The sequence below is a fragment of the Eurytemora carolleeae genome, unplaced genomic scaffold, assembly GCF_000591075.1.
Source record: "Eurytemora carolleeae unplaced genomic scaffold, Eaff_2.0 scaffold52, whole genome shotgun sequence".
Taxonomy (NCBI): domain Eukaryota; kingdom Metazoa; phylum Arthropoda; class Copepoda; order Calanoida; family Temoridae; genus Eurytemora; species Eurytemora carolleeae.
The window spans coordinates 385,189-411,272 of record NW_019396055.1 but is presented as its reverse complement, the minus strand read 5'-3'; the positions used below and the strand labels follow the sequence as shown (position 1 = coordinate 411,272).

Below are 26,084 nucleotides of genomic sequence, written 5' to 3'. Positions count from 1 at the left end.
TAAAATCTTATGACACTACGTCAAAAAAAATTAAAATTTTTCTTCACACTTCTACCCGATATTCAGATTGAATTTTTAACAATTTAAAGAATGACTTTCCACTAATTTCTGTAAAACCTCCTTGGCACCTTTGTAATTTAAAGAAGGTGTAATTTATTTTTTAGACACTTCCATTTCTGTCAAAGATTTGAAACTAAAAGAATACACACAATTTCTTTTAACCCCTGGGAACAAACTATTGCTAGAATCCAGTAGATGAAGATAATCTATAAACATGAAGAATCTAACATCGTAAACATGAAACGAGTAGATCTGGCAGCTAAAGTTTATTTCTCTATTCCAAACAGTTGAGAGAATATATGTGGAGATCCGTGCTCCTCTAGATACAGCTGGAACTGACGCATATCCATGTGATAATCTCTGGTACCAGATTTTACTTCTCCGATCTCATTAAACCCGGAGAACTGACGTAAACTTTCAATCTCTCCCTCCTAAAACATAATTAAAATGATAATCATTGACATGTTCATGGATGGGGGGGGGGGGGGGGGGGGCAGAGAGAAAATGAAAAATATTACCAGTAACATCATTGAAATTTGGAATGCAACACACCACAAACGTTCCAAAAATGTAGTGCAAGTACATAATAAATGTGCGTCATAATGACATGACGTTCAATGTTAATAATAGCTCTAAAACGTTCAATTTTTAATCAAATAAAATCTTATTTTACAGGGTTTGCTGTAAAATATAGTGTAGGCACTTTCAAAAATCGGGACTAGTGCTTTATCCCTAAATTAACGCTATTCCAGCAGAAAATGCCAGCCCCGGTATATCATACGGAATTATCCCAGCAGGATTTGACCACCAATGCACGGGATAAGATTATTTAATAGATAATCTATTACAGGGGTGTTTATTAATTGCAAGACTCATACTTTTGCCCTCGCCCCCTTTTCAGAATCACATTTTTCCCAAAATCGAAAACTAAAAAAACAGCCAGGTTTTTGAAGCCCACGCAATCTTCCAAGAAGTTTGCTGCGGGGGGGGGTGCAAAGGATTTTTTTTGGAATTTTATTATATTATAAAGGAGTGTTTGTCCCCTAAAAGGGTCAACTTCAAGGTCCCCCCTGAGTTTATTTTAGCATCTCTGATTTTAATTTTTTTAGATTTTTTCCTATTCCTCTTTCCCTTTTCCCTTCACTATTCCCCTTTTTTCTTTCCCTATTTCTATTTCTCCTTCAGTCTCCCCCTGTTCTCTTTCCCTTTTCACTTCCCTAAGACGAACTGTATTTATACCTTGACCCTGGTTAATTTTCTGAAGATTATAGCATAATTTCTTTAAAAAATATTCATGGTGAACGTCAAATTTTTGAAGTTTATGTTGTAGATTGCAATATTTACCTTTTCTTCCGTAATCTTGAGGGATAACCGTTTCCAATTCCAATTTCTCACAACACTCCACCAATCAGAGCAGTTCTTACCAGGTCCCTGAATAATTATCTTATAGAAATTACAGACTACTGCTATTTGCAAATTAGGAATTAAATAAACTTAACACTCGCAGATATGGATTAAAAAAATCCGATGATTATGAAAATTATTTATTATTTTTACCTCTACACAGATGATTCCCGGTTTCCCCGGCAAGCAGAATCCTGAGAGATCATATTCCTTGGACATATCCAGTATATTCTTTCTCTTTATCTTACTGTAGATATGATGGGAGTAGATCCAGTATCTACAAAACATACCGGATACCTTAACCTCATCAGGTTTAGGATCAATGCAACCCGTCTCAGGGAGCATATATGTCTCTCCATTGTCCTGAACCCAGGTGACAACTGAGATCAGACAAGGTTCTGAGGGAACGGATTCCTGCTCCAGGTAGACCCGGATATCACGGTTGATCCTCGCCTGACTCTCGCGATCAAACTTATCCGACCTAAGACGGGAAAAGGGGATCCTAACATATTATCTGAAACAGGAAGGTATCAAGTCATCTTCAAGTTTTAAACCCAAGAGAAGCGACAATTCGAACTTTAATAAAGAGTACAGATAGTCGATTCAATTAAAGGTATGCCTCAGGGAACTCGAAGTTAACCTCCTTCCCTGTCAGCTTCTTGTAGACGGAGGAGAATGTGTCCGTCTTGTGCTCGATGTTGGTCTGCTGGGTTTTGTCGAGGTGAACCTTGAACAGTCTTGTTCCATCCAGACGGATCCTTGACAAAATAATTTATCCGTAAGTTTAAAAAATATAATTAATTTTTTTAACGAGACTCAATTGCTTAGCGAGCATTCTACTTTGGAGTTAGGCACAATTAAAAATAATATTTTGATCGTAGTTAGGTTTCAAATAAACTATCTTCGGAGCTATCTTAAATGAGTCACTTTAAGGTGTTTTAATGTTGAGAAACAATCCTAGGTTAATTACAACGTTTTTTTGATGCTTAAAAATTTAAGATAAGTTACCTGATCCTCTTTCCAACAATCTCAGCAGGGTAAACGAGATCATCCAGGATAGAGTTGTGGACAGCCTGAACAATTTAGTGAGATTAGAAATATAAAATGGTTTAGTGCAGCTGAGGAATGTAAAATTATAATGCAGAGCAAGAAATGTACGAAGATAATAAAATGAACAGCAGAGTAATGTAAGAGGATAATAAAATGAACAGCAGAGGAATGTAAGAGGATAATAAAATGAACAGCAGAGGAATGTAAGAGGATAATAAAATGAAACGCAGAGTAATGTAAGAGGATAATAAAATGAAACGCAGAGTAATGTAAGAGGAAAATAAAATGAACAACAGAGTAATGCAAGAGGATAATAAATTGAAACGCAGAGTAATGTAAGAGGATAATGAAATGAACAGCAAAGGAATGTAAGAGGATAATAAAATGAACCGCAGAGTAATGTAAGAGGATAATGAAATGAACAGCAGAGTAATGTAAGAGGATAATAAAATGAACCGCAGAGTAATGTAAGAGGACAATAAAATGAACCGCAGAGTAATGTAAGAGGATAACAAAATGAACCGCAGAGTAATGTAAGAGGATAATAAAATAAACAGAAGAGGAATGGAAGAGGATAAAAAAATAAACAGAAGAGGAATGTAAGAGGATAATAAAATGAACCGAGTAATGTAAGAGGATAATGAAATGAACAGCAGAGGAATGTATGAGGCTTATAAAATGAGTAGACTTAGAAATGCAAGAAGAATATAAAAATGTATACAGCAGAGCATGTAAGAGGATTGAAGAACTACCATAAATATGTGAACAAATTAAGTTTCTGAAAGGAGTTCTTAAAAAATGTTGCTCAAGCTTTGAGGTTTGTTTATATTCCTCTCAGAAACTGCAGTACATACTATTTTAAAAATAAAGATATCGAGAATTCCTCTTCAGATTCCTTAGAACAGGTTTCAGAAATAAGCATTAGAATATGAAAATTAACAGCTGAAAGCTACAAAACATCTTATTTTAGAGTAAAATACTGTGCACCGTATTTAAAACGAGTATTTAAATAATCTTAACAGAAGTACCAACCAGGTTAACTAGATACTATTAACTTGAAATACTGAAGTTATTTTGAATAATTAGGGTAACGCTAATTATAGTTTATTAACTTACTGTAAGGGTCCTGGAGATAGGTCTCTTCTGCTTCAGCTTGTTTGCCTTCCTGGTTGGCTTAGGGAGGATTCTTCGCTGAGCAATGAAGACAACGTGCTTACCGCTGAACTTCTTCTCAAGCTCTCTCACGAGCCTAGATTTGTCAAATTTAGGAAAACGTTCAAAGACAATTTGGCAGATTCTTTTAATTAACTAATAAGAATAAGGACACTCAACAAAAATATCCAGGTGTTCAAATAAGAATTTGTGTTCCCTATTTGACACTTTTCACAAGCATTCATTTTTCATTTACGAATTCAGAGACATACAGGGTGTCCCACATCATGTTGGATCGTGTTATAGCTTTAAATTGCGATATTTGGAACTACTAAGAAAATCTAAAAAGCGCGAATCATTTAAAAATTTGTATATTGTCAATATAAAGATTTGCATGCAATAGTATTATGTGCGTATTTTAGCGTAATAGGCTTGGTGATAATCTAGTATGATATCAGACTAAAGACTAAATTCAAGTGTAAATATATGTGTTACCTAGCCTGGATCTTCTGGAAGGCCTTCAGCTGGGGAACTGGGACGAAGATAACAATTGCCTTTTTTCCCGCAGGGCAGTCAACCTTAAATAATTGTAGGGTTAGAAGCTTTGTCAAGAGCAACAATAATCTTGTTTTTAACAGACCCCAGTCCTTTTTCTTCCATTTAACCCTCGATATACTTGTATAACTCATTAGTCCCATAAAAGATCACCCTACTATTTGGACTGCAAAACACATGTAGCAATTTTTATCTATAAATAATTAAAAATAAAATATCCAACGTTTTCTTTAAGCAAGTTAGTGGCAAATGAGCAAGAATTCCAACTGAAGACCAGAATAAAAGCTCCGTAGTGGATCGTGTACTGTGTTGGTACCCGGAGTGGTCATATGTCCAGCAGTAAGTTTATGCATCACCATTCAGCTATTTTGATTCCTAAACAATTAGAATATTAAAGTAAAAAAATCGTCGAAACAATAACTAAAAAAATATTTTTTTTAAACGAAATTAGGCGGCTCAAATTACATCGAAAACCAGAAAAATAAATAATTTAACTCACCACCACCGTTTCTATCATATCCATCTCCTCCTGCTCTTCATCCGCGGTCTTCAACCATTCAAAGAACTGGGTACAGGACTTGAGAGCTACTCCTTTCCCCTCCTGCTCCTCCGGGTCCTCACTTTTCTCCCAGTCCAGGAGGGCGTCCTCACTAATACAATCCTGGTCGTATAAGGCCTCGAGGATCTGATGGAGTAGTTTATTAGGATGCTGGAGTCCATGAACTAAACTCTGGATTGCGTAAAGTGCGTTCAATTCCCGGTCCTGAAATATATCATTATTTATCATAAAGAATACAAAGCATTAAGAAAAATCACTACTTACCTCTTTGACTGCTGTAATGTGTAGTTCCCTGAGGGCAGCCTTCAGATCAGAGTTAACCTCAAGGTCAAGCAGAGCCTGGGAAAGTTAAACCACAATTAATATCATGTTTGTATACAAGCATGCTTATAGCAATCTGGATAATGAATATGAACTTATAATTATGAATTCACAAGGTTGAAAAAAATTTTACGGTATAGAAGTAAAGTTGCTAAATGATTTGGAATAATGTATCATGCTTATAAAAAAATAGAGTTACGATATTTAATTTATTTAGAAAAATTAGGGGGTCTTGTTTTTATTAAATACTAACTATTCTTAACTTTCTTAATATCCAGTTTAACCAACCTGTGAAACCTGCTTCTCATGCTCATCGAGCTCCTCATTGTTAGCCTTGATGATCTTGACTCTCTCGAGCGCCATTCTTCTGAAAGTTTAGTTAAATAAACCAGAAGATCAAGATAAAGGTATCGAACGACGACGATCTGTACGCTTATATTGTGTTAGGATCCCCTTTAAACCTAATATAGAGTTCTGGTAGAGATAAACTAGGATAGCTTCTTGGAAGGTTTACAATAGTTTCTATCTGGGTTGAACCAAGTTGGGTTCTCAGAGTTAGTTCGACAGAATTAGGACAATCCCCCTGGTTCTCGAGATAGTCCCGGATATCGGAGAGAACTGCAGGATCAGATAACTCTAGCTCCTTCTCCTCAGGGTACATAGACTGTAGAATTTCAAGCTCATCTAGCTGAACACCTGGAGTAATCAAAAATTAAACTTGCGTTAAGAGCAGTGCTTAAGATCCTGCAGCAAGATTTTAGCTTGCTGGATCCGAATCCGCAAAAATATGCGGATATACGGGGCAAAATATCAACCAAAAATTGCAAAAAATAATCTCAAACCCCAAATTTTAACTCATAAAAGAGAGATTATAAAAATTTCCTGATTTCTGAATGTTTAAATAAATTTCCTGATTTCTGAATGCTTTATAAAGTTGCATAAAAATAGCGAAAACAATCAGACAACAAATTTAAAAATTCTGCTCTGTTAAAAAAAAATTCTTTGTATTTTATAGGAAAAAACCTGGATCCGGATCCATTTTTTTCAGTGCGGATCCAGGATCCGGATCAAAATTAAATGGATCCTAAGCACTGGCTTAGAAGATACTCAACTATTTCACTCTCCACTTCAGTTAATTGTTTGCTCAAAGTGATAAGGGTTGAGGTTTTGCCCAATGAGAAACAAGAATTGTAGCAATAAGGATTAGTCGGGTCTTTTAGATACGGTTCAGTTCAACCTACAACATTCAGGCTTGCTGGATGCGGATCGGCAAAATCTTATTTCTCTAACTCCATATCTAAACTATTGTAAAGAGTGAGATAAGATAATTATCCGAAGCAAGTAATGTTGCGTTTCTACCAATATGAGAACCGAGAAATTGCGGATTTCCAAAATATAGAGATCAAGCAGATTTAGCATAAAATTCCTAAGTGTCTACTGTGGATATCGAGACAAGGGACCGGGATCATGGGTAACCAAAACAAAGTTCCTCGCTCAGAGACCGAATTTAAAGAATTTGTGTTGCGGCTCAAATTTTATACGCGGTTCAAACATAGTTGAAATATTAATCAGTATTTCCGAGATTTGAGCCAGCGCTCAATTGGAACCGGTTTCTGGCGGATAAGTGACGCGGTTTGAATTCTTTAAGTTCGGCCTCAGATTGATTAAATAGTTTTACCTAGGTTTACACTGTAATCAGCGTCCAAAAGATTCCTACCTTGTCAGCGTCCAGATACTTCTTCAGGATCGGAGCTCTTGCCTTTAATCCTTCCATTCGGAGAGAACATTGAGTTCCAGCCACCCCGTCCACAACACTCTCAATCACAGCCGTCACCACAATTCTCAACACATCCTTCTCTATCACCTTATCACAAAGAATTTTGTCGATGATCGACAGTTCGTCATTTTCGGGGACTTTCTTATTAAGTACGTCACTGAGTTGTCTGTACAGATCCTCGTGTCTACTTCCGTTCTGAAGAGGTTTAGACACGATAACAAGTAATTGTTTGTCAGTTAAAAACGAAGCTAGGTCCAAACCAAGCAGTTTCTCCAAGGCTTCTGTATGCTGGTTTATAAACAAAGAGAACGAATCCTCGTTCATTCGTTTGATTGAACCTAAAACGGTTTCAATAAAATTTTCGCGCAATTTCTGGTCGGTCACGAACTCGCAGCTATTTTCCATTACACGGTCAAAGCAGCTTCTTTTGACTAGGACACAAGCTAGAATGTCCGCAGTAAGCTCCCAAAACTTGGGAACATCAAGAATAATATCAGCAGCTATTTCTAGAATACGCCCCAAGCCTGTACACAACTGAGAAATCTGAAGACATTCTTTCTCCATCAATCCGCTGAGAAGATCTCCACATTTCAACCGATCTTTTTCTTTCTTCTCCAGTCCATAGTCGAAACATACTTCCACCAGAAAATCGATGTTGGAAGAATGAAAGTTTTCGCAGATAGAAACCAGAGTTTCATTAAAATCACAGTTGCTAATATATTCATCTAGCAGAGTTCTAAATTTAGTTTTCAGCTCTTCTTCGTCTGTAGCTGCTGAACCGCGCAGAGAAGCACTGAAAAACAAAATTATTTTTAATTTAACTTGGAGACTTTGATGCTACTAATAAATCCAGTTATCCCAACCTTTAAATTTCCATCATGCATGTCAAATAAAAAGGAAAATCAAAGCTTGAAAAATATTTTAAAATTTACCTTCTATCCACAGAACTGGAGCGACTAGAAACTTGTGAAGAAGGTTTCCCATACTGCATTCTTCCTCTGCTCAAGCTCCGATCATAAGAGGTTCGAATAGGTTCGCTTGCTCTACCACTATAGTGAACCTGAGGAGCCGGCATAGACTCGGAATCCTCCAACATCTGGAAGCGGTTTCCGCTGTGGACGGAGGGGGTTTGAGGACCAGTACTGCCTCCGGCCCAGGAAGAGATACCTCGCCCAGAATCAGGTTTGAGCTTGATAGAGTTGGTGTCTACTTTCTTTATGTTCCTTAACCTTTCAGGGTCCATCACGTCAGAGGGACGTTGAGCTTTCAGGGGTACAGCACTCCATCCTTCATCTTGCTGGGCACGAGGAGGACGGAATTCGGTTTTACGTCGATTTCGATCTTCGCTTCGCCTTGCTACCGGGGAGCTAAGATTTTGATCGGCAAGCTTTATCTTCAACGCCTCAAGTTCAGCTTCTTTGTGGATCTGTCGAATAGTTTTAGGACCTGAATCAACACGTCTACTCACCCAGTTGTTTTTACGCAGATCCACAACATCCTGCAGTAGAAACCTGACTCGGCTCGAGACCTTCTTGTTCCCAACGATTTTTTCAATCTTGCTGAAGTAATTGTCAAAGTCGTAGAGATGACGTCTTTCTTCCGGGATGGTAGCAGTTTCCTTCTCCATGTTGCTCCCAGAAGTTGTGAGAAGTCGACACAGACTCTCTAAGCTCTCCTCGTCAACAGCTTCAAGCAGTTTTCGTACTATTTCATGCATAATCTTCCCAGGCAACATTTTCAGATTGTATAGTTCACTGATGAAACGAATATTTCCTAGGGATCTTCTTCTCATCTTTAATTCTAGAGTTTCAAACTCTCCTTTGATCTTCTTCTTGTCGTCTTCTGTTGTAGCGTTGTTCAAATCATCCTCATACTTCTTACGTTGTTCCTCGCTGATGTAATCAGCCTGGAACTCCTTTTGACAACGGTCCAGAAGTATCTGCCTAAAGTTCTCGTCTGATTGTGTATCTTTTGTGACAGCTTTGCGGGACAACTCCCTACACATCCGGGCATAAGCACTCGAGAAAGAAGGTTCATCTACAGCTTTCTCGAACACCTGCTCCATGCACATTATCAACTTTTCTTCAGTATCAATGTCCAACTTCTTAAACTTCTCAACCAGAACATCAAACATCTGTGGAGTCAACTTATTGAGAATAGAGAGAACACTTTTAGACAAGACGTCCATCTCATCTTGCTCAGTTTGAGACTTAACTGCCGGAGTCCAGGCGTTCTCCGACTTGTGAAGCTTTACGGGTTCCCGAGAGAGGGATATTATCTTTGACGGTTTCCTAACACTATCACGCTTAGAAGGCAGGGTTCGAGCAAACTGATGGAACTGTGGTGTTTCTCCTAGTTGTGGAGCGCTATTGGAGGATCGGAGCGGAGAATCTAGAACAATATCTAAAGCTGGAAGACGCTCAGGTTTAACAAGGGATAGAGGATGCTGCTGTAGCTGCAGAAGAGCATCCCTGCCGTAGTGACGGGTCTCAGGGTCTACAGATTTAATACTGACCGGACTAGTCAGTGTAGTCACAGATTCAGTAGCTGATGATGGCACTGGGGTTGTCTTGGAAGCATCTATTGAGCGAGAATTGACCGGAACAATCTCCAATTCAGGAGTTTTATCCACTGGAGGACTAAGCGATACTGTAGTGATAACGGAAGCGGGTTTGCTGACCTCAATGTTTTCGTTTGCATCCAGCGCAACAATATTCCCATTGCATTCAACATCTTTATTAACAACCAGGGCAGCAGCAGCGGGAGACTCAAGGACGTCTATATCTTTCCCTGGGTACAGCGTGAAGGGGGGTGCTGCAGGATTCAAGGTTATAACAGGTTCAGATTTTATTTTTAGTTTTGCAGATTCAAAGTTAAATTCAGGAGCAGCAGGGTTCAGGGTTATTAATTTCTTACTAGGAAGACTCGCACTAATTTCACTAATTGCTGCCTTTACTTCTGTAGGTTTGTTCAACTCATTTGTAGGACTGGGATCTTGGGGTTCTGCCGTCGGAGCTTTATCCTTCTCAAGTTCTGTGACAAGAGAAGTGGTTTGAGGAGCTATCTCTACAACAGAAGTGGATTCAAGTGCTGGTTTAGGAGTCCAAGCAGCAGAAGCTTTCTCCGGGACTGTAGGAGAAGGCTTCAAGCTGGGCTTAGTTACATCTGGCAGAACTGGTTTCTGAGTACCTTCTGTTCCTCCCGTCTTACCAGCCAGGTTAGCCCAGGAGGGTTTACTCGGGATATTATCTTGCGGAGGGGGTGGACCTGAATAAAAAACTTTTATCACACAAAAAAGCAAGAAACAATTTCATGACGCAACAAGTATTTTTTTATCACCAGANGAAAAATGTTAACCCCCGTGATTATCTTGAACCTAATCTGGAATATTTTAAACGCGAGAGGTTTTTATTATTAGAAGGAAGGGCAAGTATTAAAACCAAACAAATTACAAGTCATGGTATACTTTGAGAGAACGTATAAAAGAAAAAGAGAAGATGATATTAAATAGCTGAATTCGTCTTGAAGTGAAACTTGGTGATAATTACCTAGATTTCCTTGGATTTGTGGTGTCTGAGCATTACTTCTACCCGGAGAAGGTGTAGAGCGTGAAAACTGTCCTGCTCCAGGTCCTCCAGCAGCTGAACCATATCCATCTCTATCTCGACCACCGGGTCTACGGGGTAAAGTGTATCTCTGGTTAGATCCTCCACGTGGAGGTTTCCCGCGATCTCCTCGCCTGTCACCACCATCCCCACGACGATCCCCTCCATCTCTTCTTTCTCCTCCCATCCCTTCTGTTCCACGCCCACCCCTAGTTCCTGAGAACTCCTTTTTACGTTTGTCATTTGATACTCGACTCCAGGAACCATCCTCCTCTCCCTCAACCTTCTTCTTACTCTTCTTTGATACTTTACGGTCGACAGTTTCCCAGGAATCGGCTCCAGGTCCCCCGTCCATCCTCAATCCACTTTCCTACTCTTGGCTCTTAATCACATTCCACGGTAGTGCTAAATTTATCTGTAACAGTTATTTCGTAAAATAAAACCTTAAAAGCAAGACTGTTGCGTGATCTTTAATAATACATGGGGAAAGTACAATTTCAAGACTTAGTGCATTGTTTTAAACAAATACTCTTCAAGGAAGAGGAATGAACAAAATTCAATTAGCCTTTAAACTAAACCTAAGTGTTTAAATTTAAACCCGTTAACGGAAGATTTAGGGGCCCCCCCCCCCCTTGCCTATCAGTTTAGTTCATTATCCCTAATTATCAGCAAAATTATTATTATTTATGTAATATTATTTAGAGTTAAGTTAAGACAATTTATGGCCGAGCGCTGCCACTATGTCAGGTTAGGGGCCGGGCACCGCGGCTGAGGCTAGGAGCCGGCCACATCGGCCACATAGCCAATAATAATCATGTGTTACATATGGGATCCATGTACAAAACTGATAGGAGGGGGTGGGGCAGAATCCTATGCTACGAAATTACCAAGATTAAAAGATATTTTTGCAAAAATATGCGGAACAAAATCATAACAATTACATTATTAACCCGTGGCACAATGACAAAACTGGTTCGTTTCGATAGCATAGTTGAAAAACCATTAACAACACAAACAGCGTCAAAACTGCACCACGCACATGTGACGTCACAGATCCATCAATTTTAAGCTTTGTGTAAACCCTCCATTAAGGGCAGCAAGCTTATTTACGAGTTCAAATTTACTAAAGTAAATTGAAATAAATTCGCTTAAATAAAAAACATTAGCAATTATACTTTCAAACACTTCAAACACGGACAGCTTTCGTTAGTAAGGTCATATTTCAGCGAAAGAGTCAACATTTTCCGACGTTTTAAAACAAAACTCGAATAAACAGCAACGACAACATAGTATAAAAAATAAACACTATTTCTGGAAAAATTACACCACTTTAATCACTGTGAAATTCGAACGTATTCAAAAACATCTGAAACACTCGTGGACTCTCTAGGACTGTGTTCTGGGCTCTGACGAGATTTCCGGTTCTGAAAATGTACACTTATATAGAATATATTTGGTTTGGATATTTACCTATCAACTTCCGGGAGAAAGATAGAAAATAATACAGGGTGTCCCGTGCTCTGTCTAAAGTAAGAAACCAAAATGAGAAAAAAAAAGAATACATCAAAAGATCTTAATATTAATAAATTAATATAGTTATAAAAACAATGTGTATTGAAACTTTAAATTTAAGTTGCCTTTCCATGGTGTTCATCGAACCTAAAAATTAATCGGGAAATATATAATAATGTCTTGTTTGAGTGTTATTTAACTCGTGTTTCACTTATGGTCGCGACTTATCCTAAAGGCAGAGGCGAATTCAGGGGGGGGGGCTTTGTGGGCTCAGCCCCCCCCCCTGGATCAATAAATTTATAGGTTTCAGTGGGTTTTTATTATTGTAATTTCAATCCTGAAATGAACTAACATTCAATTTCCGAAAATATCAAATAAAAACATAATGTTGATACAATTATAAAACTTAAAATCATGTTTTGAATACTTATTTTCTTATATTAATCCTATATATTTTTAACCATTTCCTTATACGCCCCTTTCCTAAAACAAAATATAACCTAAAATCCACCCTTATCCTAAAATCTATTCTATTTAGGTAATTTTCTCATTTTCAATATTTCCACAAATATAATTCTTGAATATCCTATTTTATAAATAAATCTTTCCTGTTTCTTACACCTATCCTCTTCCTAACGTCTATCCACTACACCCACACATATACCATTCATGAAATCTATCCTGTTCCTTAAATCTATCTAATTCTTACATTTATCCTATTCCTTAGATCTATCATAGCTCTTACATCTATCCTATTCCTTACATCTCTCAGCTGTTTCAATTACATCTATCCTAATCTGTATTTATATCCTATTCCTTACATCTATCCAGTTTCTTACATCTATCCTTTTTCTTACATCTATCCTATTCATGAAATCTATCCTGTTTTTTACATCTATCCTATTCCTTACATCCATCCTACTCCTTATATCTCTCCTATTCCTTAGATCTTTCCTATTTCTTGCAACTATCCTATTCCTTACATCTATTCTGTTTCTTACATCTATCCTATTCTGTATTTATATCCTGTTTCTATCCTATTCCTTACATCTATTCTGTTTCTTACATCTATCCTATTTCTTAGATCTATCCTTTTCCTTAGATCTTTCATATTTCTTATATTTATCCTATTCCTTACATCTATCCTGTTTCTAACATCTATCCTAATCTTTATTTCTATCCTTTTCCTTTGAGCTTTCCTTTTCCTTACATCATCCTATTCATGAAATATATCCTATTCCTATCATATTCCTTATATTTAACCTATTCCTTAGATCTATCATATTCCTTACATCTATCCTAATCCTTAGATCTATCCTATTCCTTAGATCTATCTTATTCCTTAGATCTATCATATTTCTTACATCTATCCTATTCCTTACATCTATCTTATTCCTTATAGATCTATCCTATTCCTTAGATCTATCTTATTCCTTAGATCTATCATATTTCTTACATCTATCCTATTCCTTACATCTATCCTGTTTCTAACATCTATCCTAATCTTTATTTCTATCCATAGTATCCTATTCTTTTGATTTTCCCTTTTCCTTTTATCTATATCATATTTCTTGAAACTATTCTACTCTTATATAGATCTATCTTATTCCTTAAATAAATCTATCCTAATATATCTGTCTTATATCAAAAAACCTATCTTTTCTTTTTTAATCTTTTCTTTTCCTAAAACATGATCTTAAATCCATTCTATTCCTACAATCTATCATATTCTTAAACTTTTAATATTTTAGAATCTAGAATTTTACTATGCAGACTGCAGAGTAATCATTTTTGATTAATTTATATAAAACAGGGGTGAGGGGGAGGGTGGGGGGGGTGTGTTCTACACAACCCCTTAGAGTGAGGGAGGTGGGGGGTGGTTACAATATTATGAAACTAGAATTTTTAGAAGTCAAATAAAATTAACATATTCAGCCTAAGGTTTAATTTTTCCTGTTGAGTTTTTCCGAAATCACCTGAAAAAAAAATTTATAATATGAATTTTAACTTTTTCTTAAATAATGAATTAAGTTAATTTCTTTTTTTAAGTTTGGGGAAAAAAATTGTTGGTAAAGAATTTGCAATAATCCAATTGTTAAAAAAAAAAAAAAATGGAGTGAAGAAGGGCAATTGGTCTCTATGCAGGTGTGCCTTTGTCAAAGAGCACCGGGCCCGGCCAATGTCGGGGGATTTTTTCCGCCCTTGTTTTAGGAGGAAAAAATCCCCGCACGGGTCCGGTGCTCCTTGAACACCTGACCCAAAATCTATAAATTCTTAAAACTGTTACTCTTAAAACCCACATTAAAATCTAAATAAAAATGTGAAGTTGAATACAGAAAGATGTAAATATATATACCTATCTATACATAAATTTATCAAAGATTCTGTTACCGAAGATTGCTGCCAAAGTATATAGTATATTTCTTTGTAAAATAAAAATGTGAAGTTGAATACAGAAATATATATAAGTATAATACATATATATGTATTATATGAATTGATCAAAGATTTCTTACTAAATAATGCTGCCAAAGTATATAGTATATTTCTTGGTAAAATAAAAATGTGAAGTTAAATACAGATATTTATATATATAATTCTTCTAAATCTAACACTCTGAGATCCGTGAAACAAAAACTCTTTTTGCCAAATTTTCGGTTTATTTAACCATCTTCAGGGCATATTCTAAAAAACATACAAAATAAGAAGCTTGAATAATAGATGTTTAAAATTTAAAAGAATTAAAAGATAAAATTAACAATATATCAACAAAAACAAATAAACAGATTTTAAATGTAATACCTTGCTTTTACTCCACCAAAGAAACTGAATATAAGTTTGAATTTTATGAATGGTGGTGGTCAGATCTAGGGTTGGGGTTGAAGAATTCGTAACTTCAGAACAGTTTGTACAATTGTAAAAAAAATAAATGATCTGATCAAGATTAGAAAGTAATTCCATCATGTATAGAGGTAAACGAAAAGTAGAAAAAAACTATAAAACTAAGAAACACAACAAACATCATAACAAAATATAATATAATCTAATAATTTTACAATTTTATAGTTAACATGTAATTCGGCTGGTTTGAAGGCTCACTGCTCTTGTATCTTTTCTTTTATTAAGTCTATATGTATATGCATATATATATACCTTATCTCTCTTTCAAATTTAAACGTACTTTTAAAAAATGTATCTAAGAGCGCAACGTTAAATTAAAGTTAATTTCACATTATTTTGAAATTTTACACGTTTTCAATCCTAACTGTCGTACGTGTGCATAAAATTAAAATTAAAGGTTCTAGGAGGTCACAAAGTTGTAGTATAATGTGGTATGAATTTAACCTTCTCCTTCTGTTAGTGGAGCGTTGAGTGGTATGTGTTATTCACATCTTTTAATTGACATATATCCTATTAAATGTTCTCGCAGAGGAATATCTTTACACGTTTTACAAATATTTTTTTTTGATTAATTGGCCTCGAAATTCTTTGAACCGTTTACATCTATTCTTGAAACCCCCCCCCCATCCTAATTATAGGTTCTATTGTAACTCCCTCTGATAGATATGCCTCCTATTGTTGAATTCAATTATTTACGGTAGAACCAACTGAAATAGGGAAATATTTTAGTTCCGACCTTCGTCAAACTATCTAAATATGTAAAGGAAATGAGTCTTTGCAACAAACTCTAATTGTCTAATCCCTACATCTTTGCAACCTGGTAGTGTAAACCTTTCATATTTCAAAATTAGAATATTTGATCTAACACAGAATTCATAGTTTGAAATATCTTGGGTCTTCGACAGTGTGGATATCGGAAATAGAAAATCAGAATTTGTGGCAAATACTCGATTCCTGTGGAATTTTACTTAAATAAAATATTTTAAATGTAATTTGTACATATTTTACATTTTTCCTCATTTTCAACAGTTCATCCTATTTTTTTAGATTGCCTTTCCGGAGTTCTTTATCCGTATACTTCTCTTTTAAAGTTATCCTTCAATCCCTTTCTTATTTATTATGAATTCAATTTTAAATGCTATATCCATGCTCTCAAAAGTGGTTAGTTGTAACTTTGTTAGCTGAAATTTAAAAAATTATAAAAGTTATTTAATTGCACAATTGGTAGCAGAAATTTTAGATTAAAAAGATTGAATTTAGAAGAAAATATATAAAAAAATTTAAAATTTTATTAATATTTAATATCTCTAGAAAACTTCAAAACAGTTAATTATACCCCTAAAACTTAAACAGTGAATATATACACTTAAAACTAGTGAAGTGGCATGGAAATATACGATCAACGATGAGAGGGTCAATTGACAGAAACCTTTTCATTGACATAAACATATATAGATCCAATCTGGATTCGTATTCAACCTCTTCACACCTGGTTGAGAGAGTTGAGAAGGAACCCGGAGAATATGGTTCCGGTTGAGATCTCTCTCTCTCTCTTCCTGTATTATGAGATAATAAGCGGATATACCTAAAATCTAAATATTGATAACTTAACCTCAAGGTCAAATATTTACAGTCTGGGAAAATTTCCATTGAAATAAATGTACAAAGATGTTATCGCTATGATGATTTCCCCCAGTATTCTCGTAGACTGTATATACCCTCCCAGTATTCTCCTAGACTGAATATTTCGTCCCAGTATTCTCCTAGATTCATATTTCCTCCAATAGTTCTCCCAGACTTTAGAATACACAAGTTATAGTTCAGAAGATGTTATTTGTATTCTAACAGACTGTAAAATACACCAGTAGTTTCTAAACTATGATATCTTCATGTATTCTCCTAGACTGTAGAATACACCAGTAGTTTCTAACTATTATATCTCGTATTCTCCTAGACTTTAGAATACACCAGTAGTTTCTAAACTATGATATCTTCATGTATTCTCATAGACTGTAGAATACACCAGTAGTTTCTAAACTATGATATCTTCATGTATTCTCCTAGACTGCAGAATACACCAGTAGTTTCTAAACTATGATATCTTCATGTATTCTCATAGACTGTAGAATACACCAGTAGTTTCTAAACTATGATATCTTCATGTATTCTCCTAGACTGTAAGATTGATCAAGTCTCTGAACCGTAAAGATGAGTTCTACGGAGGTGTGAGGTTCAGTTGACTAAGATATGATGGTGGGACGGGTTCTTCTCCTTGTCTTATATTCTCTAGAGGTCTCTGCTCAGATGGGGTAAATCATATAATATCTTAACAAAAGAAAATATTATGGATTTCGCATGAGACTTCAATGACGACCTAAAACTCTTTAATTCCGATGATCTTTTGATAAAATTTAGTCTTCGCTCATGAATGAGTCTTTTATAGGTGCAAACTGAAGGATTTTCTGTAGAAATTAGAAAAAAAGACCTTATAAATTCCTTAAAGTCGTCTTGGAAGTCTTATAATTTCTGGGTAACCCAGTACTTAATACACTTATATCCTGTATTTATATTTACGATGGTTTTTAACAATGTAAGCGAGATGGTGGGAAAAGTTGAACTCGTAATTTAAAAACCGGCTAAATTAATTGGATCTTTGAGTTTGAAGATTTACACCGATAATTTTTAAACTCACCTCCCCCCCCTCCAAAAAAAATTAAGAAGACATTTACAAAAAGTTCAAGAATTTTCTATAAAAAAAATTAAGGCCCAACCTGTTCAATTACTTCAGACAAAGCAAATATAAATTAAAAATTAAATTTTAGTTCGTCTGAAGAAAGAAGAGGCAAAAAAGTGCTCAGAAAAATCAAGGTAGTAAATTGTGCTTGCCATTTTATCTATTTTCTTCCTAATTCCTGGTTTACAATTACCATGTTTTACCTTCGTAAATGAATTTCATTTTGGAACTCTTTGAACATGTAAACATTTAAACATATATAATAGTAGTACTCAAAGACGTATTACTTAATTTCCGATCCTAATGGTACTCGAAGCCTTATGGTACTCGAAACCTTAGGTATACTCGAAACCTTATGGTACTCGAAACCTTAGGTATACTCGAAACCTTATGGTACTCGAAACATACTCTACATGCAATAAAAGATTTGCGGGTTAGATAAATCAACATCGAAGCTTATACAAACATGTTTTTTTTAATTAAACAGGTTTTGTCTTTGCACCAGCTTTTAACCAAATAAGAATGGAAGAATAATGTGATTATATATGGAACAGAAAAATGCGTTCAGATATAAACATAACAATGTTCGAAAATTTTCTAAGGTCCCAATTTATAGCTTTGCACGTTCCAATATGATTTGGAGACACCCTATCTGAAAAATGTGTCAAATTCAATTCGCTAACCTTTTTATTCCCTTTATATCTAGAAAGTTCCTCATCTTGAACCAGAAGATGAGCTGAGATCCGTTTCTAGACAAGGTCTAGGATATCCTGGAGGAGAAGTACGTCCTGTTGGACCAGGAGAGGATGCTCCACGTCTCTTTGATTATCCCAAGACTGTAAACAATAGAACCTATGAATCCAGCAACAGATTTATCAATCCTCTCTCTATATTTTCTGTTGTTCAATTTCCTAATACAGAGTGCCCAACAGATACAGGTACGTTGTACACTGCAGTACATTGTACATATATAAATAAAACTTAAAGGGACGATAAGCATAATTTCAAGTGACCCTGCATATAAAGATGGCAATATGCCCAGTTTATCAGATTAACAGTATCCTTGAAACCTTAATATAATCAATAATATGAAAAGATGTTGCAGTTTTTCTAGGTTAAAAAGCGTTTAATTCTGTTAATTCCAGTACGATTTCCTTCAATAGAAATGCGCAAGTCAATTTTGCAGAGAAACCACAGTTGAAAAGTATCCGTTTTTAAAGTTATAAACATTAATATCTTAATCATAAATGATCAGAAACAGTTTTATGGTACCGTTGTTAATCTGACACTGTCATCTCTGAAGTGGAAAGTCACTTAAAATTACGCATATAGTCCCTTCAAGAAGCTCTAGAAAACATTCTTCTCAGATCTTAGTCCTTCACAAACCATTTCTTCATCAAAAATTATAATTTTGATAACCCTGACTTTTCAAGACTGATAAACAATTTTTTCTAGATTGAGTTTAGTCGGAGACATCATGATAGATTAGTGTTTATACACAGATCAGAGAATATGATATATTCTCTATGTGTTTTCTAGCTTGAGTTTAGTCGGAGACATCATGATATATTTGTGCGTAAAAATAAGAGATTAGTGTTTATACACAGAACAGAGAATATAATCTATTCTCTATGTGTTTTCTAGCTTGAGTTTAGTCGGAGACATCATGATAGATTAGTGTTTATACACAGATCAGAGAATATAATCTATTCTCTATGTGTTTATAAGATCTTGACCTCTACCCTATCAACTGTACTCCATAGATAACCTAAGATTGAATACGAAATCTATTTTAGGAGTTGCTGGAACATGTTATACTCAATATGAATGTGATAGAAGACAAGGACAGAGTAAAGGTTCCTGTGCAGGAGGGTTCGGAGTCTGTTGTCTCTTCAATACTCCATGTAACTCAGAGACCTCGGAGAATGGAACCTACTTCTCCTCTCCAGCAGCAATATCCTCGGTCTGCAGTATCATGATTAGACCTAGAGACGAGGATATCTGTCAGGTTCGATATATTCATTTTTATGATTAGATAACATCAGATTTATTCTTAATTCTTATGAATTCTTAGGACCGATTTCATGTCATGATTCCATTTTATTTCATTCTGAAGATTTATTACAAATCTTATTTTTTTCCAGATTCCCTATTCTCACATCTTTTATGGTTCAGGACAGATCTTATTTCATGTTTAGGTTATGTTGGATCTAGAGGGACTAGTTCTCTAGGATTCAGACGCTCACTACTGTTACATTAGGTTAGGTTGGATCAACTATAGTTCTAATGGATCCAGATGCTCACTACTGTTACTTTAGGTTAGGTTGGATCAACTATAGTTCTCATGGATCCAGATGCTCACTACTGTTACTTTAGGTTAGGTTGGATCAACTAGTTCTCATGGATCCAGATGCTCACTATTGTTACTTTAGGTTAGGTTAGATCTGAAGTAACTAGTTCTCATGTATCCAGGTGCTCACTAAATTACTTTAGGTTAGGATGGATCTGGAGAAACTACTTCTCATGGATCCTGGTGCTCACTAAACATATTTATTTTAGGCTAGGTTGGATCTGGAGTAACTAGTTCTCATGTATCCAGGTGCTCACTAAATTACTTTAGGTTAGATTGGATCTGGAGGAACTAGTTCTCATGGATCCAGATGAATCCGGAAACTGCAGGATTGATTATCTTCAGGTTTGCATAAAATAAAAGTTACTTATTCTTTATCCTACAGCATTATTCATGATTTTTAATATTTTTGTTATCATTATATACTTTTATCATAGATATTACATCTGTAATTTTAGCTGTCTGGTGGAATATCTAACAGCGGGCAGATGCCAACTATCTGTGGAACTAATTCCGGTCAACATCTCATCTATACGGCTATACCTAGCTTTCCGGCCAGACTCTCCATAGTTGTAGATAATCAGGTACAGAAAGCCAGGTTGACAGGTAACTAGGTATTTAGGTAGGTAGACAGGTTAACAGGAAGCCAGGTATAAAGGTTGCTAGGTAGACAGGTTGACAGGAAGAAAGGTATGTAGGTACAGGTTTGACAGGGAGAAAGGTATATAGGTATAGGTAGATAAACAGGGGGAAAGGTTTCAATAAGTTGGATTAACTTTTTGAGAAAACTAGGACAGAAAGATCGTATGCTGTTTCTGAAAACACTAATAATGATTTTGCTTGAGGATCAATTTCTTGTAAAAATAACTTATATAGCAATGTGATTTAATTAAACTAATCAAAATATTAAGACGCGTCATTTGTTAACTCATTAAAAGTGTTAGGCGGAACAATTTTTTTAAAAGTAGTTTTCTTCACAGGTTGCAATATCCGGAGGGGCTGGGTTGACCCGTAGATGGAGAATCAAGATCTCCCAGTTCTCGTGCTTTTCTCCTGCTCTTGCTCCGGAAGGATGTCTCCAGTACTATACAGGGATATCTGGAAATGTTTCCAGTTTCAACTGGAAGCTCACAGATAACAGTATGGGCGTTACCTCTACTGTCTCCAATCAGGGCAATACTCTCTCCAATCATATGGCAAACTTAGACTACAGTGTTTGTATCAGGTTTGCATTATATAGGGGTTCGGTCATTTTAATCTTAGTTTATAGTGTTTTCACCAGATTCAGAACATTTGAATCTTAGTTTGCAGTGCTTGCCCCAGATTCAGAACAGTTAATACTTGGTTTACAGTGTTTGCACCAGATTTGGAACATTTTAAACTTAGTTTGTAGTGGTTTTTATCAGAAATGAAACCTTTTATACTTAGTTTGAGGTGTTTGCACCAGATTCGGAAAGTTTTAAACTTAGTTTGCAGTGTTTGCATCAGATTTGGAACATTTTAAACTTAGTTTGCAGTGTTTGTATCAGGTTTGGGAAATTTTAAACTTAGTTTGCAGTGTTTGCACGAGATTTGGAATATTCACAACTTAGTTTGCAGTGTTTGCACGAAATTTGGAACATTTAAAACTTAGCTTGCAGTGTTTGAATCAGATTTGGAACATTTTAAACTTAGTTTGCAGTGTTTGAATCAGATTCGGAACATTTTAATCTTAGTTTGCAGTGTTTGAATCAGATTCGGAACATTTTAATCTTAGTTTGCAGTGTATTTATCAGGTTTGGAACATTTTAGACTTAGTTTGCAGTGTTTGTGTCAGATTTGGGAAATTTTAAACTTAGTTTGCAGTGTAAATGTATCAAGTTAGATATATTTTGACCTTAGATCACAGTGATTACATCCAAATTGAAAGAAAATCAAAGTGTTAAAACAGAATCCAAATATTTAAAGTTCATGTTTTATCTCTTTTAAACAAATGTAATTTTTTTTGTTCAATTTCCTATTCTAATTCTGTTTTTTTGAAGACGTGAGAGTGGATATTGTTCAATAGAATGGAGCACTCCGTCTCCCTACTCTACTCAGAACGGATACTTTTCTCTCACCGGGACAGAGCAAACAGGGATACTTTCACAAACAGATGTCAGGGTAAACTATTAATGAAGTAATAAAAAAGATACACCCTAATCCTATATAGTATTTAGTATATACCACTTAATAAAACGCCTTTTCTTTATAATTTTAACCTTGCTTAAAGGGACTATAAACGTAATTTCAAGTAACCTTCCATGACGGCAATGCCCGATTTACAACGGTACCCTTGAAACCTAAATCTGATCAAAAATGTTAAAGATAGGTCGTTTTTCTGACTCGAAAAGGGTTTATTTCTGATAATTTCCCTTGTTTTTTGTATGCAAGAAATGTGAAAGTCATCTTGAAACCACAAATCAAAATAAACAGTTTTAAACACAAACATACGGAGTTTTAGTTCATTTTGACCAGACAACGGATTTTAGAGTTTCGTTGTAAATCGGGCATTGTCATCTTTGCATGGAGGGTCACTTGAGATTACGCTTACAGTCCCTTTAAGTGAGATTCTGACTTAAAAAATAAAGTTGTTGATTTTTTTATTGTATTTTCAACATCTCAAACGGAGAAAGGTTAGACCGTCGAATACTAAAGTTATTATGATCAATTTCTACCCTAGCCTACAATGTTCATGAAACCAAATAGATTGTCAGGTACTTGATGATCTTTTTGATAAAAAACTGATTTTTGACCATAGGTTGGGGATACGGACTGTAGGACGGATTATGTTCTGATCCCAGAGGGATGGGGAGGAACAGATCTTAATAACAGATTGTACAGTAGAGATAGGTAATAAGGTTAATGATAATAATAAAAATAATGATAATAATAATAATGATAATAATAATAATAATAATGACAAATATTTGAAATTTTTATTTTTCATAAACCTTCCCTGGGGTCCCTAGATGTCCCACAAAAAATTTGGGCCCGATCGGTTCAGCCGTTTTGACGTTTATTGGATACAAAGAAACAAACAAACAAACAGACAGACAGACACCCAGACAAGCCAAATTTATATATAGATATGAGTTGAACTTGAACTAATTAAGGTTTAAACAATTGAAGTTCAGAAATACCAGAAAGATCTTTTTTTGGATGATATGAAAATACCATTCTAGATTCTAATTTTCATAAAACATAATTAGTCCAATTAAATTGATGAATTCACTTAGTTCAAGTTTTCTTGATCAACAAGTTCGCTCTACCTTAGTTCCTCCGAACTCCATGATATTCTCTAGTTCTGGTTTCAACCTGGTCAGGTTTCTCCGGTGCTCATCCAGAGCATCCATACTTCCATTCGATCTCCTAGGGACGGAAACTTGAGTCTTACTGGCTCAGGGTGGTAATTTAACACTAGTTTTCTACCTGATTGTTTCAGCTCCAGCTCCGATTATCAGCACAGTAGGACCAGCACCTGGAGAAAAGTCGTCTTCTTACTTTTGTGTTGAAATAAATGGAATGCAGTGTACTAGAGAACATGGGCTTCATGTACTTAATCATAAACTTTTGTTCAGGTGATCTGTTCTAGTTTTATCTTTATATGAATAAAGTGAAAACCAGAAAACTCTGAAATAGGATGACGACTTTTGGACTCAAGTTGACTTTAAATACTCCCAATGAACGGAGACGATAAGCGTACTGCAATAAAAGAAAAGAAAAAATAAGAGTAGCTACAACCATTCTCAACCCAGAGCTATTTTCTTAAATGGACTTTAGACGCAATTTTATGCTATCCTTTAATTATTAAGTGACATGTCGAATTCACACCAATACACTTCAAAGCTTTGTATCATCAAGAATCAATTAGATATTCATGTTTTCGACTGGAATTTTTTTAATGTGGAAATTTTTTTAAAAGTGACATACCAACTTCTGATTAGTATTAGAAAAAAATCCCCAACGTGAGATCCCCAGACCGCCGTCCGAGTAAGGGTCTCAGTCAGGTGCTGATTCCCACCAGTTCAATCAGAAAAATAGAGGCAATTGCAAGAATTCAACACTTTTCTATCCCTATCAACGAAGATATCACCCACATTCTTGATCAGATAAAGGTTAAAAAGGTATCGTTGTAAATCGGACATTCCCTTCTTTATTTATGATATCATCTCTACAGTCTACACGTGCGATATCGATATTGACTCTAGTTCTGAACCCTCTAGTAATAAGTTATAAGAAATATATATATACTGGAAGTTATTTATGCGTTTTATTAGAGTCTGACTCACGTCCTCTATAATAATAAAATTGATAATAATAATATTGATAATAATAATAATACTATCCAGGTACTGTGGACAAGCTCTGGGTTACTGTAACCAGCTCTCTTGTACAACTAAGGTCCTGGGAGCTGTGAGGTAAACTTGAAACCGGATAGACGAGTCGAGAATTCAGAAACTTTACATTAAAGAGTTTGAATTATTGATTAAGACTGACGGGACAACAATTAAGCGTACTTTTTACACTGTTAAGGCAAACTTGAATCTTGAAACGGGTTGATGATCAATGATTATTCTTTGACGATAAATAGATAAATTGTTAAATAAAGTTAGATAGGAAGATGACTTAAAAACACAGTAAACCGTTCTTGATGATTTGGTTATCTTCGATCATATATTTTGACACGCCTATTCTAATATATTCTAATATATTTCATCTAGAGACCTTACTACAATAATTTAACTTTCAATATCAGAGGTTTAAACACCTATTTCTCTTTTTTTGTAAAGTCAAGCAACATTAGGAAAAATAATTATGATTTTTTTAACAGGTTATTATTATTTAGATCATATACTACTCCATTCACTTTGGGAGTTGTCACAGATAACAGTGAATCCTTATCTCAAGGTAGAATTATTTACAATATTCTTAATTTTCCAAAATCTAAACCTTTATATTTTATTTTTCCATATATGTATTTTATTATTTTCCTAAATAAATACCTTGTATTTTAATTTTCCTAAATTTAAACGATATCATATACGAAATCTATACCAACAACTCTTTTATAAATATAATTCATAAATTTGTTAAAGGCACAATACTAATAGATTTCTCCCATNGACTGGTTTTTGCAATTCAATGATATCTGGAGCTGTCCTAATACGTCAGAGTAGAATGTATACACTCCCCCCCCCCTCACTTTAGTTTATTAATCCTTGCAGGAGAATTTATTTGAAACTAGTTTTACTTAAAATACCAATGTTTAGGCGGAACTGGAGCTAATGCAGTTGTAACGGATACGAAGAATAGAGGATTTAAGCTAAACTTCAGACAAAACCCTTGTAATTAGACAATTGGTTATAAGCTAAACTACAGACAAAACCCTTGAAATTAGACAATTGGTTTCAAGCTAAACTTCAGACAAAACCCTTGTAATTAGACAATTGTTTTCTAACTAAACCACAGACAAGCCCCTTGTAATTAGACAATTGTTTTTTAACTAAACTACAGACAAAACCCTTGTAATTAGACAATGGTTTCAAACTAAACTACAGTCAAACCCCTTGTAATTAAACACCTGGTTTCAAACTAAACTGCAGACAAAACCCTTGTAATTAGACAATTGGTTTCAAGCTAAACTTCAGACAAACCCCTTGTAATTAGACAATTGGTTTCAAGCTAAACTACAGACAAAACCCTTGTAATTAGACAATGGTTTCAAACTAAATTACAGACAAAACCCTTGTAATTAGAAAATTGGTTTCAAACTAAACTACAGACAAACCCCTTGTAATTAAACACCTGGTTTCAAACTAAACTAAATTTAGAACCAGAGAACTTGTATGAAAAGAAAGTAAAGTATATCCTATTCCATATTATCACTTTATTCCATATATTAATTATATATTTAGTAGATTCAGATTTAATTTTGTAGAATATTTATTATTTAATGATTTTACAGAGGTCAGTGTTTTTGTTACCGTCATGATACTATTATCGTATTTCTTGTTGATAATACTTGCCATTTTGTTTTCACTTTTATGATTGTTATTGTTAAATATTTGTTTAAATATATGTTT

The 26,084-nt window shown here is 35.1% G+C and overlaps 4 protein-coding genes across 4 annotated transcripts; 1 reads left to right on the top strand and 3 right to left on the bottom strand.

Moving 5' to 3' along the window:
- Positions 1–311: 311 nt before the first annotated feature.
- LOC111706908 (RWD domain-containing protein 2A) lies at positions 312–6,300 on the bottom strand. The gene is made up of 5 exons (XM_023479856.1): positions 6,214–6,300; positions 5,563–5,797; positions 1,618–1,945; positions 1,405–1,491; positions 312–491 (listed from the first exon to the last, which is right to left on the bottom strand). The coding sequence occupies exons 2-5, from the start codon at positions 5,760–5,762 to the stop codon at positions 327–329; spliced, it is 780 nt and encodes a 259-aa protein (XP_023335624.1). The 5' UTR covers positions 5,763–5,797; positions 6,214–6,300; the 3' UTR covers positions 312–326.
- On the bottom strand, positions 2,042–5,491 carry LOC111706917 (40S ribosomal protein S7). The gene is made up of 6 exons (XM_023479868.1): positions 5,390–5,491; positions 5,045–5,119; positions 4,162–4,244; positions 3,631–3,763; positions 2,473–2,537; positions 2,042–2,222 (listed from the first exon to the last, which is right to left on the bottom strand). Exons 1-6 carry the CDS (start codon positions 5,462–5,464, stop codon positions 2,072–2,074), a joined length of 582 nt encoding a protein of 193 aa, XP_023335636.1. The 5' UTR covers positions 5,465–5,491; the 3' UTR covers positions 2,042–2,071.
- LOC111706890 (eukaryotic translation initiation factor 4 gamma 3) lies at positions 4,419–10,919 on the bottom strand. The gene is made up of 5 exons (XM_023479839.1): positions 10,427–10,919; positions 7,811–10,145; positions 6,819–7,671; positions 4,721–4,984; positions 4,419–4,596 (listed from the first exon to the last, which is right to left on the bottom strand). The coding sequence occupies exons 1-5, from the start codon at positions 10,836–10,838 to the stop codon at positions 4,585–4,587; spliced, it is 3,876 nt and encodes a 1,291-aa protein (XP_023335607.1). The 5' UTR covers positions 10,839–10,919; the 3' UTR covers positions 4,419–4,584.
- LOC111706897 (uncharacterized) lies at positions 6,403–26,083 on the top strand. Its single transcript, XM_023479847.1, has 13 exons — positions 6,403–6,572; positions 17,071–17,205; positions 17,719–17,764; positions 18,337–18,568; positions 19,427–19,638; positions 20,251–20,325; positions 20,439–20,564; positions 20,961–21,205; positions 22,002–22,122; positions 22,760–22,851; positions 24,351–24,419; positions 24,848–24,909; positions 25,272–26,083. The coding sequence occupies exons 2-13, from the start codon at positions 17,144–17,146 to the stop codon at positions 25,352–25,354; spliced, it is 1,425 nt and encodes a 474-aa protein (XP_023335615.1). The 5' UTR covers positions 6,403–6,572; positions 17,071–17,143; the 3' UTR covers positions 25,355–26,083.
- The last annotated feature ends 1 nt before the right edge of the window (position 26,084 follows it).